Source organism: Penicillium subrubescens (genome assembly GCF_028828155.1).
Source record: "Penicillium subrubescens strain IBT 31985 chromosome Unknown utg000004l_segment0_segment0, whole genome shotgun sequence".
Lineage (NCBI taxonomy): Eukaryota > Fungi > Ascomycota > Eurotiomycetes > Eurotiales > Aspergillaceae > Penicillium > Penicillium subrubescens.
Genome location: NW_026643154.1, coordinates 3,477,084 through 3,493,087, shown reverse-complemented (window position 1 = coordinate 3,493,087; position 16,004 = coordinate 3,477,084). Strand labels below are relative to the sequence as shown.

General features: G+C 50.2%; 7 protein-coding genes across 7 annotated transcripts; 4 read left to right on the top strand and 3 right to left on the bottom strand.

Moving 5' to 3' along the window:
- Positions 1-356: 356 nt before the first annotated feature.
- Positions 357-1,622, bottom strand: N7473_006296 (translation initiation factor eIF5; the record flags this gene model as incomplete). Its single annotated transcript, XM_057152236.1, has 1 exon — positions 357-1,622. The coding sequence occupies one exon, from the start codon at positions 1,620-1,622 to the stop codon at positions 357-359; it is 1,266 nt and encodes a 421-aa protein (XP_057010041.1).
- A 1,041-nt stretch (positions 1,623-2,663) lies between these two features.
- N7473_006295 (bifunctional hydroxyethylthiazole kinase/thiamine-phosphate diphosphorylase) lies at positions 2,664-4,576 on the top strand (the record flags this gene model as incomplete). The annotated part of the gene is made up of 7 exons (XM_057152235.1): positions 2,664-2,763; positions 2,829-3,005; positions 3,076-3,211; positions 3,268-3,675; positions 3,725-4,101; positions 4,156-4,256; positions 4,322-4,576. 7 exons carry the CDS (start codon positions 2,664-2,666, stop codon positions 4,574-4,576), a joined length of 1,554 nt encoding a protein of 517 aa, XP_057010040.1.
- A 795-nt stretch (positions 4,577-5,371) lies between these two features.
- On the top strand, positions 5,372-5,919 carry N7473_006294 (uncharacterized protein; the record flags this gene model as incomplete). The annotated part of the gene is made up of 2 exons (XM_057152234.1): positions 5,372-5,580; positions 5,682-5,919. The coding sequence occupies 2 exons, from the start codon at positions 5,372-5,374 to the stop codon at positions 5,917-5,919; spliced, it is 447 nt and encodes a 148-aa protein (XP_057010039.1).
- Positions 5,920-6,414: 495 nt separating this feature from the next.
- Positions 6,415-7,237, top strand: N7473_006293 (uncharacterized protein; the record flags this gene model as incomplete). The annotated part of the gene is made up of 4 exons (XM_057152233.1): positions 6,415-6,445; positions 6,497-6,512; positions 6,587-6,640; positions 6,721-7,237. The coding sequence occupies 4 exons, from the start codon at positions 6,415-6,417 to the stop codon at positions 7,235-7,237; spliced, it is 618 nt and encodes a 205-aa protein (XP_057010038.1).
- Positions 7,238-7,577: 340 nt separating this feature from the next.
- N7473_006292 (uncharacterized protein) lies at positions 7,578-9,225 on the bottom strand (the record flags this gene model as incomplete). Its single annotated transcript, XM_057152232.1, has 2 exons — positions 7,578-8,959; positions 9,021-9,225. The coding sequence occupies 2 exons, from the start codon at positions 9,223-9,225 to the stop codon at positions 7,578-7,580; spliced, it is 1,587 nt and encodes a 528-aa protein (XP_057010037.1).
- Positions 9,226-10,208: 983 nt separating this feature from the next.
- N7473_006291 (SGNH/GDSL hydrolase family protein) lies at positions 10,209-11,244 on the bottom strand (the record flags this gene model as incomplete). The annotated part of the gene is made up of 5 exons (XM_057152231.1): positions 10,209-10,342; positions 10,405-10,795; positions 10,857-10,935; positions 11,003-11,042; positions 11,112-11,244. 5 exons carry the CDS (start codon positions 11,242-11,244, stop codon positions 10,209-10,211), a joined length of 777 nt encoding a protein of 258 aa, XP_057010036.1.
- Positions 11,245-13,250: 2,006 nt separating this feature from the next.
- N7473_006290 (uncharacterized protein) lies at positions 13,251-13,925 on the top strand. The gene is made up of 2 exons (XM_057152230.1): positions 13,251-13,451; positions 13,512-13,925. Exons 1-2 carry the CDS (start codon positions 13,276-13,278, stop codon positions 13,714-13,716), a joined length of 381 nt encoding a protein of 126 aa, XP_057010035.1. The 5' UTR covers positions 13,251-13,275; the 3' UTR covers positions 13,717-13,925.
- Positions 13,926-16,004: the final 2,079 nt, after the last annotated feature.

Below are 16,004 nucleotides of genomic sequence, written 5' to 3'. Positions count from 1 at the left end.
CTCCGAGGCTCATCTGCTGCCCACGGCCAACGTTAGTTCAGAAGAGAGTCCCAGTTATGATCAAGTCAAGAGTGATACTACAGCAGTATTCGGAAGCTAATGAATCTCTACTCTTTTACAGGGTTGGATAATAAATGGAGGTCAAGGAGTGGCGATTGGTCAGCTAAGCTAGATAGGAACAACTGATTGAGGCTGTTATAAACAAGCCGAACATCAGAAATAATACATCCCAAAAGCAAGATGGCATCATAGCCAAAAAGCAAAAAGACAATTATCGAGCAAAACTTGAAAAAGCAACGACAGTGAGTTAGCGAAAAGGAGTGTAGGCAAGCACATCACAGAACGATCTGCCCAATCTACTCCTCATCCTCGCTATCCTCCTCGTCTTCGCTCTCGGCGGTCTCCAGCCATTCCAAGAAAGGCTGGGCAGCCTTGCGGATCTTCTTGCTGGTAGAAATGTCGACGTACTTCTTGCTAGCCTTGGCACCCCAGGCCTTGAGGGTCTCCTCAGACACGAGGTCGTGCTGGTAGTAGGCAAGCAGAATGGCGGGCACCTGGGCAATCAGAGCAGGGTGGTCCTGGCCGACGAAACGCTCAGTGCCACCAAGGAAAGCCTTCTCGTGGCGCTCAGAGGTGATCATCTTCTTGAGGAGCGCGGCGCGGTCCTCAACCTGCTTGGCGATCTTGTCGTCGAAGATGCTCTGAGCGAGAACGGCAACAGTCTTGTGCTTAGACTCGATGCCGAACTCGTGGGCCTTCTTGTAAATATCGATGTCGCTGACCTCAGTCACGCTACCCTTCTCCTCGGCAGTCTCCAGAATCCAGCTGCCGAGCTGCTCGTAGGCCGAGGGGCCATCGACCTCGTCATCCTCATCTTCCAAAACCAAGGAGCGCTTGAGGTCCGAGGGAAGGTCCTTGGCGCGAGCCTTGACGGCTTCCTCGGAGACATCGAAAGTCCACTCATCGTCCTTGATCTCCTTCTCCACCTCGATGGTCTCAGCCTCGGACTTAATGCGACGGGTAAGCTCATCGTCGCTACCGGCGTCCTCGGCATCGCCATTCTCGTCACCGTTCTCGGAGTTGTTGCTGTCGCCAGGGCTAGCGTCCTGGTCGCCATTGGCAGCGGATTTCTCCTTCTTCTGCTCACGACGAGCCTTCTTGTCCTTCTTCTCCTTCTTGCCACCCTTGGGGTTGTTGCGGACGATGAAGGTGCTCAGCTTGAGACGGGGGTCAACATCGGTGCGCTGACCACAGGCCTTGCAGTCCAGGGTGATCTTCTCATCCTTGATGTTCACATCGGTCTCGGGGTTCTTGCACTTCTTGCAAAGCACAAACTTGGAAATGAACCCATCAAGGTAATCCTGGAGCTTGGCGGCGTCGTGGGCACCGTTGATGATCCAACGGTCATCGGAGGGCTTGGCATTGGCCTGGGCACCGAGTTCGAAACCGAAATACTTGATGACGTACGCGGCAGGGCGGCTGAGGGAGTGAGCAACGGAGGGCAGGTTGACAATGACGGTCTTGATACCGTTGCCCTTGCCTTCAATCTTGGACTGGATTTTCTCCATCTTGTAGCGGTAGAAGGGATCGGTAACATCCCGGCGAATGTTGACGGTAGCCATGGTGACGGTTGGAGGTGGTTATTTTGATGGATTTTCACGAGAACGGAACGGTGGACTTGCGAAAAGGAATTGTGACGGAAATTTTGTCGACTGAACAAGACATGCGTGTGTCGAGTTCGGGTTTTTGGAGTTTATTTTGAGAGGTGTGATGGTGACGGTGTCTGTTGTGACGATGGGGTCACAGCGGCAGCAGGTAGTCCAGGGAGGAGGTTTCAACCACAGGACCGGAGGTGTATGCTACAAGGTTTCGGCGCGCGAAACGTTTGCAGCTTGAGCGGCAGGTGGTGTTCGAAATGTTGCACGGAGGACGAATACATGAACAAGTCGGCAGTAGACTTCCTGGGTTGATTTCTCTTGGGGGCGAGAACGACCAGAGGTGTTCTTGAGGGAATCCGAGTTAGAGGCCGGAGACCCTGTGGTGGATGATTGATGGAAGTGATGATGGCGGAAGCCAAACTAACCAGTTGGGAGTGAAGTGAACTGTGCAAAACAGCCGATGCAGATGTAAAAGGGCTTCGCAGTGATCCTGGAGGCCAGCGAGATGAGTGAAGAGGTGAAGTTGGGAACGAGCAGAAAGTGGGCGAGAGGAAAAGAGGATTTTAAGCGGGTCCGGCTTATGTCATCCGGCACGTGTCTCGGATTTAGGCAGGCTATTGAAAGTTATGCCGGCTCCGAGTAGATCAAGTACGGACTTTAACAATAGTAGACTCCTATCTCATTTTCTTCTTATTGTAAAAATTCATTTTCTTCAAACGGAACTTTACGCTTCCTTTTGCTTCTTACAAACTGTGGGGAAAAAAAAACGTCAATAGTGGCCAGAGCTATACGATGAGGCAATCACCGATGCCCCACCATCACCCAACCGCGGGATCGGTTCGTGATCCGCTCTCCGGTCAACGGGACTTGCGTACCTGACATTTCAAGCTTTTTGTGTGAAGCTATCAAGTCGTCGCCTGTTGTCAACTACAATTGCCACCTGGAACTCGGACTGTTTTCGGGAGCAAAGGGAGTCAGGATAACAAATTCTAAAAAAGCCCGACCATGCCGCTAGACCTATCGCTGTATCTGGTCACAGACTCGACCCCGGCCATCCTCAAGGGTCGTGACCTGTGTACCGTCGTGGAGGAAGCTTGCAAGGGAGGTATGACAGTGGAACTGAAATTGACCACCCGAGAGCTATTGGATCATGCTAATTCCCGAGACTAGGTGTCACCATCGTGCAATATCGGGACAAAACCAGCGACACTGGTGATCTCATCGAGACAGCCAGCAAACTTCACCAAGTCACCAAGAAGTATGGTGTGCCACTTCTGATCAACGACCGAGTAGATGTTGCCCTCGCTGTCGGTGCAGAAGGTGTTCATCTAGGCCAGGATGATATGGGTGAGTCTCCAGTCCCCTCTTTACCCCGCCACAGATTTTCCCGTGGGATATTTACAAGCCCGGAATATAGTGTTTGAAGCAGCAAAGAAGCTCCTGCCAAAGGATGCTATCATTGGAATCAGTACTTCCACGGTGGAACAAGCTAAGAAGGCCATTGCTGATGGGGCCGACTATTTGGGCATCGGAGCGATGTTCGCCACTCCAACGTAGGTGCCGGACACAGATGCAATCCTCGCAAATCGAGTCATTAACAATGCTATAGCAAGACAAACACCAAGGCGTTCCTCGGTACTGCAGGAACGCAGGCATTTCTGAGTGAGATTAGCGATTCGTCAGTAGGCACCGTCGCCATTGGCGGTATCAACCATTCCAACGTGCAGCGCGTGCTCTACCAGTCCAAATCCCCAGCGAAGGGACTGGATGGAGTCGCCATTGTCAGTGCAATTGTTGGTGCCGAGGACCCCAAGGCATCAGCAGCGAAGTTGGCCGAGCTGATCAAGAATACTCCGATGTTTGCCTTGACACCTCAGCCCTCCCGGGCTAATGAGGTCGAGGCCCTGCTGCAAGACATCCCTGCTATCGTACGGAAGATGGTCGAAGCACACCCACTAGTGCACAACATGATCAACTTTGTCGTAGCTAACTTTGTCGCCAATGTCGCTCTCTCAATGTACGTCTTCCACTTCGAAATTGACATTCGCAAGACTAACCGCCACTAGTGGCGCATCACCTATCATGGCACCTTACGGTGACGAAGCCAAGGACCTCTGCAAATTTGACGGCGCCCTGCTCATCAACATGGGCACATTGACCAGTGAGAGTGTGTCCAACTACCAAAAGGCCGTTCAGGCCTACAATGGACGCGGTAATCCGGTCATCTACGACCCAGTCGGCGCCGCCGCCACCGGGATCCGTCGCAACGCAGTCTCGACCCTGATGGCCGGCGGATACTTCGACCTGATCAAGGGAAATGAGGGCGAGATTCGCCAAGTGTGGGGAAGCAATGCCGTGCAGCAGCGCGGTGTCGACAGTGGACCTAGCACATTGGACGGCCAACAGAAGGCTAAGCTGGCGCGCGACTTGGCTCGACGAGAGCGTGAGTCCAACCCAATCCCACTCCCCACGTCATTTAATCACTCACATTTCGCAGGTAACGTGGTCCTGTTGACCGGTGCCGTCGACTACCTCAGCGACGGCGAGCGCGTCATCGCTGTGGAGAACGGCCACCCATACCTTGGCCAAGTAACGGGAGTACGTTCAGGCATTCCCGTACCAATTCCATTCTGGGAAATCTCACTAACACCTACTTTTTCCAGACTGGTTGTGCCATCGGTTCGGTTTCAGGTTGTTTCCTTGCGGCCCATCGCTCTGACAAGCTCCTCGCCGTGCTGTCTGGTCTCTTGCTGTTCGAGATTGCGGCCGAGAATGCTGCTGCCAAGGAGTACGTCCGTGGGCCGGGTAGCTTTGTGCCTGCTTTCCTTGATGAGCTGTATGCCATTCGGACGGCCGCAAGTAAGGGCGATGATGGCTGGTTTGTGGGTCGTGCTAAGGTGCACGAGGTGAAGTTGTAGATTGGTAGATTATGGTAAAATATGTACATGACTGGATGAAAACTGGCTATATACTGAGAGTTGACTTTTGAATTTGGGGGACAATTGGAATAAATCATTTGGCATACACAAGTCCTGCTGCTTATGAGCTCACCCCAGTTGCTGCTGAATGTGGTGACATGCCACGCTGGGAGTAGGTCATGCCCAATGAGAATCAACTAATAGAACATTGTTTAAACTCACATCCAGATCTTGATTACTCGCCTAATCCGCCGGCCTGGCCGTGGCTATGTATCTAAAATTAACGTCTGGCTGTGCAAGTTACTGGTGTCTTGGATGCCTAAGCCGGGAAAGGTCATCCCGATCCAGTCCTCTTGGCTCAGGCGATCCCGAGTGAGATTTATCTACAGTGAACATCCGGGATCTACATCACGTATACTCGATCAAGATCTTATCTGAGATATGTCTCAGTAGATACTCTCCGCAATTGGGTTAGGCGCCCGGCAAAGGCGTCCACTTTGTTTGTCATATCCACGGTCCTGCGCCAATTCGGCATATTGATTCGTGAATCAGGATGGAGACACAATGTCACTCGAGGTTGGGTAGTCAGCATAGCTGCGAGTAATTTCCTTCTAGCTACATGACTACATTGTTTCTAAGTTGGGCTATTATAGATCATCTAAGGAGAGATCTTTGCATATAAAAGAGCCTTGAGAAATCCTCGACATCCTCCCATCATCAAGAACTATCTCAACAGTCCAATATACAATCTTCTACGCTCACCATCCACAAAAGTTCATCTTTCAACCCCTCAAAATGAAGTCCATCACCCTCGTTACTACTCTGGCCGCTGCCACCACCGCCATCACCGCCCCCCACACATCAGCCAAGCGCGATCTCTACCCAATATCCCTCACTGATCTCTACGCAAGCTACTACGACCAAACCAAACCCGAAACCACCCTCGTAAACTTCAAATTGAGCGACCCCAACACTAACCTCAACACTACCTGCAACGCTGCCTGGTAAGTTAAAAGTTCCCTACCTTCCCACTGTCTTCCAGCCCACTTCTATTCCAGAACTCCCCAATATATGCAAATGCTAATCCTACTTCACTGCGATACAGGTCCATCGGCCAAGCCGGCACCCTCAAGTTCAACTGTGCCGATCCATCCTACCAGCTGAGCTTCCCGAATGGCATCTACAATGTCGAGGACTTTATGATTGAGATTTCGCGGCCCGATGGGTCGGAGTCTGGACAGGCCCGTGCTTATGGGGAGTCGTGGAAGTGTGAGAAGCATGATGGGTATCCGTCGGAGACTTGTGCCTGGGATGGTGTTTTCCATGTTGGTGTTAGCAAGTGATTTTGGTTATAGTAATGCATTTTTGGCGTGTTTTCTGGTTTAAAGGGTTGTGGTTTCTTTATAGGGAGAGGGATTGGGTTATTTGTTATACAGGTTGATTTTTGCTTTTTTGATACTTGCCGCTCCTTTCATAATACATACTGAGAGTATTCTTGACTGCCATATGTCCTCTCTCGTTTTCGTTTAAATTGAATAGGCTCTATAGTTCTTTGGTCAAAACAAACTATCTGGAAAGGCATTTCCAAAACGAAAGATCTCTATAATATCGTTCAACAAAAGATTTTAACACAATAGAGTCCATGTCGACCCGATAGTACAAGATCAGCATTACCACTCGCGCGATAGTCCGACCCGTTCCCCTCGGAAGTTTTCCCCGCATCTCCGAGTTACCCGCCCCGGACATCGCCGTTCCCAACTTCCAACTTCCCTTCATCAACAACCCCAAGACAACCTCCAACATACGATTCATCCTTCAAACACCCTCACTCTATCATCATGTCTGTCGTTTCTCGCGCTAGTCGCATCCGTATGTACCCTCAGCTACCCATTGGATCTATAGCAAGCTAACACAATCCAGGGAACCCCGCATTGTTGTACGTCAAATCAAGCCAGCCCTCCATTCAATCCAACACCATCGAAACGACTCAAACTAACTCTCTCATAACAGCGTTTGCGATATCCAGGATAAATTCCGCAATGCAATCTACGAATTTCCCAAACTGTACATCCCCCAATCCCAATCCACTCCACTTCAATCACAATCCAATTCAAACCACATCATACCATACTAACAACCCCCAGCGTATCAACAACCGACAAACTCGTCCGCGCCGCAAAAATCCTCTCAATCCCAACCTACATCTCAACCCAATCCAGAAGCAAACTCGGCCCCACAATCCCCGAACTAGCCACGCACCTCTCCGGCCCACACATCCGCGCCGACATCGACAAAACACTCTTCTCAATGATAACCCCCGAGATCGAAAAGCAACTACCCGTGAAAGCGCAAGACCCACTGGATGTAATCCTCGTCGGAATCGAAACACACATCTGCATCACGCAGACAACGCTGGACCTGCTCGAGCGCGGACATAGAGTGTACGTCATCGTGGATGGAGTTAGTAGTATTAATGCTGAGGAGAGGGGGGTTGCGTTGGCGAGACTTAGGGATGCGGGGGCGATTGTGACGAGTAGTGAGAGTGTTTTGTTTGAGATTTTGGGGGATGCGGGGCATGAGGCCTTTAGGGAGATTAGTGGGTTGGTTAAGGAGAGTAAGGAGGAGACTAAGGCTGCGATGGGGGTGTTTTCGAAGATTTAGAGAGGTGGAGCTTTGGTGATTTGGGGTTGTGGTGAGAGGTTTACTGTTGACTTATAGAGAGATGCTACGGGAAGAAATAGGATGAGAGTATTCATATGTGAGGTCTTGTCGGATATAACTATGTTATCCTGACCTAGAGTGGCATCACCGGCCACGGCAAACCCTAAGAAAAGACAAAATGGAGATCCCTCCATAAACGAAGCAAAAAAAAAAAAAGCCAAACGCCCGCTCCATATCCCCCATGTTTTGAGAAGATCATGAAGAAACACAAACTCGCTCGCTAAGACAGAGAATCATACAAATAAGCGCAGACTTGGTGTTCTACCAGCTGCGCGACCGCTCACTTCTTATCGCCCTTGGCCTCAGTGCCTACCTTCAGCCAAGGGAAAGCCGAGCCACCGCCAAAGGTGTTTGCACCCGAGCCCTTACCCGAGCCGGCGGAAGATGAACGAACCAGAACTTGGCCAGGGACAACAGTAGATGAAGTCGCCAGGCCAGAGCTCCGGCCCGCCATCTTCGAGGGCTTGAGAACAGTCATCGAGCGAGGTTTGGCCTTGTTCTCGCTCGGCTCGGGCTTGGGCTGGCGGCGCCAGGTTCCCCAGGCAGCCGCACTCTCCGGCTTGGCCGGCAATTCGTGGTTCGCGGCGCGGGCCACCACGGCTCCCCCAGTGGCCGCCACGCTGGCGTCGGTCTCCTGTAGGCGCGGCTTCTTCGCGGCGTCTACTTCTCCAACGGACGCACGGGCAGAGACAGGCGCAGAAGTGGACCTCTGCGCACTGCAGGCGGGCTCACCGATCACCCCGACGGTGTCGGTGACGAGGGACTTTTGAGGGAACTGGGGGTGGGCGGTGTTCGGAGCGGTATGCAGGAACTTGTAGACCCAGTCCTTCTCGGGGCGCACGAGGGGAACGAAAACACGGTTGCGGTCATCGTCACACATAATCACCTTATCCTGGGAGAACAGGATATCCGCATTGTGAGACCGCATCAGGTCGCTGCCCAGGATAATCTGAATAGTCTCATCCTCTGGGGTTGTCTCTCGTACCAGGAAGCGGACGGTCAGGGCCGGAAGCTGCGGGGTGGGACTGGTAGAGTGCGACGAAGCGTGGTAGATGCTGGCTTCGGGGAGGTAGAGAACCAGCTTAATGGAAGAACGCCCATCTGCGTCGCGAACTACCTGGTCCTCCAGGTCAAGCTTGCGGATCATGGAGGATCCGAGGGACGAGACGAAAGAGCCCGAGCAAAGTGCCGCGTAGAGGAGGGAGTCATTGGTGTAGTCGGTTGTCAGCCAGCACCGGATGATGGAAGGAACGGGGCCAAGCAGGAACAGGCCCGGAGGTGGAGTGAGGGGCGACGCGCTGAAAGAAGAGTTGATCACCCGGCTACTGGTGTCGAGGCGCAAGCTGTTGGTCCGGGTAGAATGCACCGACACTGCCGAGGAGCTCAGTCGAGCATCTGAGCGGTGAGATAGAGAGCGCTCAGTCAATGGGTGACTACCCAAGCCACTGCCAGTGCGCAGCGGAAGTTCCGTACTGGACCGATTGGCTTGCCCGATGTATCCGTGGTTGGCGCTCTCATCGAAGCGGACGCTATTAGCACGCGAGGCACCCCGGCGCGGCTCATACTCTCCATCAAGACCGCCCATCGAGGAGCCAGTCATGGCGTGGGGAGGTTCCTGGTCAAAGCCCTTGAAATGCTCGGGAGGGGAGTTGAAGCTAGGATCTACTCGAGAGAGATATTTAGCTCAGTCCAGCGTGGGGATGATAGCCGCTCAATACAGTACCTGTTGGAATAGGACCGCCAATGGGAATAGGATACGGCGAGAGAGGACCATTCCAGACACTCTTCAGCTTCGCATCCTCCTCGCGCCTTCTCTCGAGTTTGGCAATCCTCACACCCTGCTCAAGCTGTTCTCCATGCAGCTCCTTAAGCTGATCAAAGACGCGCCAGATATCGTCACGGGAGGCGAAGGGGTACTGGGCATCCATCGCCAGGTGTGGTGGAAAGACGGAAGCGAAGGTAGATCGTAGTCTAATGGCAGCACTTAGCAAAATATCTCAGAAGCTGACGGAAGTAACCAACCTGATAGTTCCAGCACCTGAGAGCAGAACGAGAGCTTCGAGGGCAACGTCGACCTCGGATGGGCCAGATCGCTCTCAACACCACCTCCACTTCAGATCAACTCCTCCCACCTTCGGTATGTGTGACGGCCCCGCAGCGGGCCGTCCACGCACTGTAGAGTACAGAGTATTTTGATCGTATCCAGAATATTCGATGATGATGAAAGACGGAATGAAGCAGTTGTTGAACGGGGAGCGGGGGAAAAGTGACGGATCGGAGAGGTGGAAGAAGAACAGACCGCGGGGACGAAAGTTGTTGTAGTCGTAGTCACGCGATTTTGGTATTGGGTCGAATATATAAGAAAGACGCAAACAAAATAGACGCGTTCGACTATTCACGTGCGGTTCAGCAGGCGTAAATGGGAAGGTAGTGGTTATGAGGAGGTGCGATGGGGGGGGCGCCGGGGCGAAGGCGAAGCAGAAGAGTGGTGGCGATCGAAGTGCTAAGACCGGGGTACAAATCCGTCCGGCGACGAAATGGTCAAGGTCGAATTTTGAGAGTGAAGACAAATTGAAGGTTCTTGAGGTTGGGAGTTGAAGGCCGACGAGATCTAGGGTGGGAGCAGTGGAGAGGGGGCGTCATGCACGAGGGGAGAAATTGATCTAGACCGCTTCCGTGGGCTACTCCACTAACGGTCTTGACAACAAATTTGAACGTAGTATGTATGTTGTATCGGTTGATTAGACTAGACTATGAATATTGGAGATATCTATTTAGTTATGAATTACAACACCAGTTCCAATGTGTGGGTGTTTGGAGACTCTTGCATTTTGTTTATCCTGCTTGGTTAAGATTTAAAATTAAAAAATCCAGCTCCGAGAGAGACCTATGTTTACATTTGCAAAGAAATTCACCGAGGAGCCTCACCCCACGGAGGGAACACCATAGGCAGAACCCCCGGATCTTGATCAGGCCAATTGGCCCGAATGGTCTTAAGTACCTCCTCATAGACGATCCGGTAACCATCTGCCGTCAGGTGCAATCCTGTAGACCTTTCGTTAGCCCAATGCCCGACAAATGCAAACAACATGAAATTCCCCACTTACCATCCGTAAACAAACTACCGAACTTCTCATTATCAGGCGCATCCCGAGATCCAATTAGAGGCTGACCCTCTTTCCAGCCCACGGTAGACATAAACGAGGACCAAATATCCGCCACAGGCACATTCAGCGCGGCCCCAACCTCCTTGGCAGCTTCGGCATAGACCTTGGTCGTATGAGCTGTGCGGCTGGGATGAGGAGTATCCTTTGCAATGTCAAAGGCCTCGAGCTGATACTCGTTGATGGGCGGGGGTGTGATTATGATGATACAGGGGTTCTGGGCCTTGGTGGCGGGGTGCTGGATGAGCTTTTGCAGGTTCTCTTTGTAGGTTTCCAGAGGGACGTGCTGAATGTGGACAGGTACGCAGGCATCGTTTGCGCCAAAGAAAATGGTCTGGTTTTGTTAGATGTTGTGGAAATGGGAGTGTTTGTAGTAGCTGGGCTGGGAATCGTACCATGAGCCGGACATTGGCGGTTTGAGGAGAGGGGAAAATCTTGTGGAAGATTTTGATGGCATGGGCGGTGGTATATCCTCTGTTGAGAATTGGATTAGTTGATTGAGATCTCCACAAACAAAGCCATAGTTGTTGTCTCTGCTCACCCGAATCCCCGGTTAATCACATCCAGCCGGCGGCTGTAGGCTGGAAAACAAATCAGCGGGTTATTCAATTAGGTAACCTTGGCATATCATTGTATAATTGAGTAAATACCATGCTGCAATCCTGCACCAAAAGCGAATCCCAGACTCTGGTCCGAAGACATCTCGGTGATGGAGTCTCCGAAGAGGATGAACTGGTCATAGGGCCGGCCGGCATCCTCGTCTGGGATAGTAATGCCCGTCATGATTAGATCTTGGTGAAAGTCAATGGAATAGATAGATGAGGCAGGAATCCTTCTTAGCAATCAGTCAAATTGATCAAAAATTGGCAGGAAATGGACTCTTTTAAAGCGAGGATGGTGGGGTTAAGAGCTCCGTGACAAAAAGGACGGAAGTGGGGGGTTCGCATGTTGTTCAATGCGCGAGCTTTATCGGCCACGCGGTTGATCGGTGTTGGCGTGTTTCTCCACCAATGGCCGACCGAACTCTTCCATTCAACCGGAGGCTTAAGGATTGGGTCAACCTGTACTGAATCGAGGCGAGTATAGTCCGAACTTCAGCATATGTCTGGATTTTTTTTTTGAATGCTTTTATAAGACTCGCTATGTACCTGTGTAATATAGGTGACGAAACTGCCGCCTCGGGAAATGATCGGCTCCAGGAGCACAGACTGAGTTAATCATCTTGACGAAACAGAAGCAGCAGTGGATCCCGGAGAAGGGAATAGTTAACTTAGTAAACCCGCATGTATTAGTCATTATGCCTACATAAATTGCCAGATAGGGGCTTGTTATAGAAATTCAGACTTGTTGATATCCAATTGGTGCGCACCATGATTTACTAAGCAGTATTTCCGTCTCATCTCGCCGCCCTGAGCAGCTCCCTGAGCAACCTGATCGCTCACCCCAACGCTCAGGCCGATTAGCTCATTCAATCTCATCATGCCTCTCCGCTCTATGATCTCCGATGCTAGCTGCACTGGTTATTGTCTTTTCTGGAGCTCCCGGGAGCGAAGGCTAGGATATAACGTACTCTTACGTTGCTATAGTAACTCCTTTTACCCTTTCCTGCTAGCTACTTAGCTTACATACAATACCCGTGGAGTAACATCAAGGCAACTCACTTATTTAATATAAGTATCTATCGCTACCTGTAGGAGTTCAAAAACCCCCTTGTGGATAGAATCGAGGGTTTAGCGTCGATCCTAAAGCAACAGGGCTTAGTTAGTGCAGGCTTCGTAGTAGCGCTCGTTCTCGCGCGCTAGCTAGTTATTCGAGCTCCGCAGAAGACAACGTTCTTCTTCTAGGCGTATCTTAGCAGCAGACTTAATAACGTAACATCTATAGACACAAATAGAGGTCAACGAGCTTAATAGCCGTTAACGTAAGGGCAGGGTTCTTGTGTACTATAAGGCTTAACTCATCGGTAAGGGAGCTTGTTGCTGTTCTAGCTGCCTAATACTATCGTTAGCGAGGACTGAGTATTGAGTACGGGGTTCGATCGCTATCTCTTCGGCCGTTGCCTTCGTACTAGAGGCGCTGATCTCCGGGTAGGAACCATCTAGGCCTCCAGACAGTATCTTCGACGACCGATGCTTTCTTTTAACGGGACGTGCGGAAGCGGCGTGAGTACTTGAAGAATTTATTGAACGTAATTACGTTCTTCCTAGTCTAAAATATAGATAACGAGAGACAATTGGAGCTTAGATACCTGTTTTAGTGCGGCTTCTTATACAGCCAGTCAGAGTCTAGCTAAAGTAAAAGAGCTGAAGAATATTGTGTTATACCTCACAAATTCATTGTGCTGCTTGAATCCAATATGACAGACTGAACTCCGTCGCAAACGTTAAGAAGGTGAATACGTGAAGCTGCTTCACTTTTTGGATCAAATACTCTATAACACTAGGTATTTTAAGAACCAAACACCGCAATTTTCCCCATTTTACGGAAAATATGAACTGAAACTGAAAGGGACCTTATGAAGGTGTGTAGCCTATAGTGACCCTGGTCCTGCAGTTTGTGTACAGTAGAATTCGAAAACAGTTTACCCCTCGGACACTGAGGCTTTCTTTCCCAGGGGCCCACTCGGATCGCCGAAGTCCCCACCATCTTTTCTTCTTGTATTCTGGTAGATCACCAAAGTTACCGTAATTACAGGTTCCGGCGTTGGGCAGACCATATTTGCCGAAATGCCCCGTGTCCACACACCATATTTCGAAAACAGATTACACCTCAGACACTGAATGTCTCCCTCTCACGCGAACGATACCTGAAACAATGTCCCTACACAACATCGGTCTCCGTATGGGTGGCGCATCGAGCGCTGTATTTGCCGCCCAAGGTGTTTTTCTTCTGGGAAATGCCGCCTACACCATCCTCTATCCCTCCTCCGCAGCCAACTTCCCTGGCTCTTCGCTCAAAGGAACTCCCAACGGCACGGTTCAATGCATCGGGTAGGTATCTAATGCTTATTCCTAATCAGGCGTCGATCGCTAAAGGCATCAATCTCACAGCCTCACCTCTCTTGCTTTGGGGACATACTATCTGATATCAACCTACCAGCGGGATACTCTCATTATGGCTTCTTCCGTGCCCTCTCGCCTCGTGGCTGCGTTTGTGATGCATCGAGCCGGTGGAAGCTGGGTTCAGGTTGCAGCTTTTGAAACCTCAATGGCAATAGTGGCTAGTGCAGCACTTATTTGGGATCGGTATATGTAGGACTGCGGGGTACCGGCAGTTTTATTTCCGATTTTTCGCCATCGGAGGAAACGCTTGGGGTGTGTATGTATAATATATTGAGGATAATGGCACTGTCCTCTCGGAAATCGAATTCAAGATTACCCGCAACAAGAAGGAATGCGCACTACCCAGGTTAAAGCTAACCAGGACGATGAAGCGGGTGCACGAGCGACGAGCGTGGAACAGGCTCGTATAATAGTAACCATTTATTTGCCTAGAGTCGTTTCGGGTACGGCCCGAGGAACCAACTATTGTCTATGTGGACAAGGCGTTTCGGCAAGTATGCCTAATGCCGGAAATTGATATTACGGTAAATTTCGTGAACTACAAGAAGTACATCAAGAAGAGATAGTTGGGAATCTCACTGACCGAATTCAGTTTAGCGCGATCCTAGTGGGACCCTCGGAAAGAAAGCCTCAGCGTTCGAGGGGTAGACTGTTTTCGAATTCTACTGTAGCACGTGGCACTCCTTGTTTGTTCTAGATACCGGATCATTAACCGCATGCTGAGTTCGCAGTCTGTTTAATTTTCAACTGACTTCAAACCAAGCTAGGCAGGCTTACTCCGACGAGGAGACCTTGGTGAAGTATGTCTATCTATATATGCGAGAATTTCCCGGCTGGACCTTCGGTAGAATATTGGTTACGGTTGATTGATGCAATACTACTGTTGTCTAGGTGTAGGGTGTAGAATAGTTTATAGATCTCTTTCAAGCCATAAAGCCTAATAGAGCTAACTATCGCCACTCCAACCGACAGTCTAATTCCTAATGATCCCTTTCTCGCTTCAGCTGAAGCCGCTTTGATCGTCGCTGTGGAGTATTGACCTGTATGTCACTTTGCAGTTTGCGTTTAGTTTAGACCTTCGGATGCTTAGCTTTTGGATTAGTGCTCGTTAGAGATTTGACTGCTACTGAACATGGTTCCCCAGGAGTCGTTTTCAAGTGTAAATTCTCTGGAGTCGCAGAATTTTTCGTTAGTCGGTTCTTCCAAAAGTATAGCAAAAACTTTTCACTTACTGTTCTCGATATCCTCCAACCCGTTTGAGTCTATTCTCACTGTGGCGGAACAAGCTCAAGTGCAGTCGAAATACCGGCAGCTGTAGGATTTCGAAATTGTTGACGCCGACGTAGATTCCGTAAGAAACACTTGTGGTGGAGCAGAACAATAGACTTTAGCCTATCTTTCGTATTCAGGAGAATTTACCGAAATATATCCGAGTTAGAGATATTGTCGAGGTTTTGCTACGGCTCGTCTTATCGTCAATAACAATAGGATTAGCTCTAGTGGAGCTAGCCAAGGCAATCGGTATTTTATATTCGGATATTATGGCTAATGAAGATAGAGAGCTATAAGTTATTTCCGTTCGAAGTAAAGCGCTAGGGAGAGAGTTCTTCGTTGCAGGTTCTAAGAACTGTTCTTACCTCTAATAATATATAGGGTTTAAAAATTTTTAGTGCAAAGCTATCTGCTCTTTTTTAACGTGACTTTGGAGATTACAACAATGAGCATTCAGGACTACATTTCGTGGAGTATCAAATGTAAATCGAAATTTGGTCATTACCGGAAGCATCTCGACGCCCTGGCAGACCGAGAACTCATCGGAGCTCTTGATTAGCATACAGTTCGAACCCAATCAAGATTTGCCATTGCGTAATGCGAAATCGTGACCGAACTCATTGTATTAGGATCTCAGCTAAGGCGGAGAGGGCTTCTATCATCGCTACCACCGTTGCATGGCTACTTGTGCTAACAGACACGGCATATCACTATAGAGCACGCGACGACTTGAGCCACATAGAAAAGTGATGGCAGAAAAGACAGAATATACCATCGAGGATACACAACTTTAAAAAATCTTTTAGTGGGAAATTTACATTGAATGCGTCACACAACTCGAAGCTCTTACTATTTCGCACTGTTCATCTTGTTGAATCCGCGAGAGAACGGCGATCCCCACTACGGCGGCGATTGGTGATTACCGTTGGCAGCCACTTCTTGTGCGCGCCACACCGCATCAACAAAGGGACTCACTGGTCTGTACGGCATGAAATAGGGATCACCTTGCCACTACACGTGGCACTGACCACGCTACCCCTAGGCACTAAGGCGTGTGCACGAACCTGATCTTCCTTATGAAGACTGTTATTCGTATAGCAGGAGTACTGAGAATACTGTTAAGGACCTCAAAGAGGCGCGGGGACCGCAGCTACTTGAGGGGCAACCGTGAGCCAATCATTCCACGGACGCTAGGGATTAGCGTCATCA

Excerpts from the sequence above, each read along its gene's own strand:
- N7473_006290 (XM_057152230.1), top strand. The coding sequence starts at position 13,276 with ATGTCCCTACACAACATCGGTCTCCGTATGGGTGGCGCATCGAGCGCT. Across the intron at positions 13,452-13,511 it reads GGCACGGTTCAATGCATCGG|CCTCACCTCTCTTGCTTTGG; the intron begins GTAGGTATCTAA and ends TCAATCTCACAG.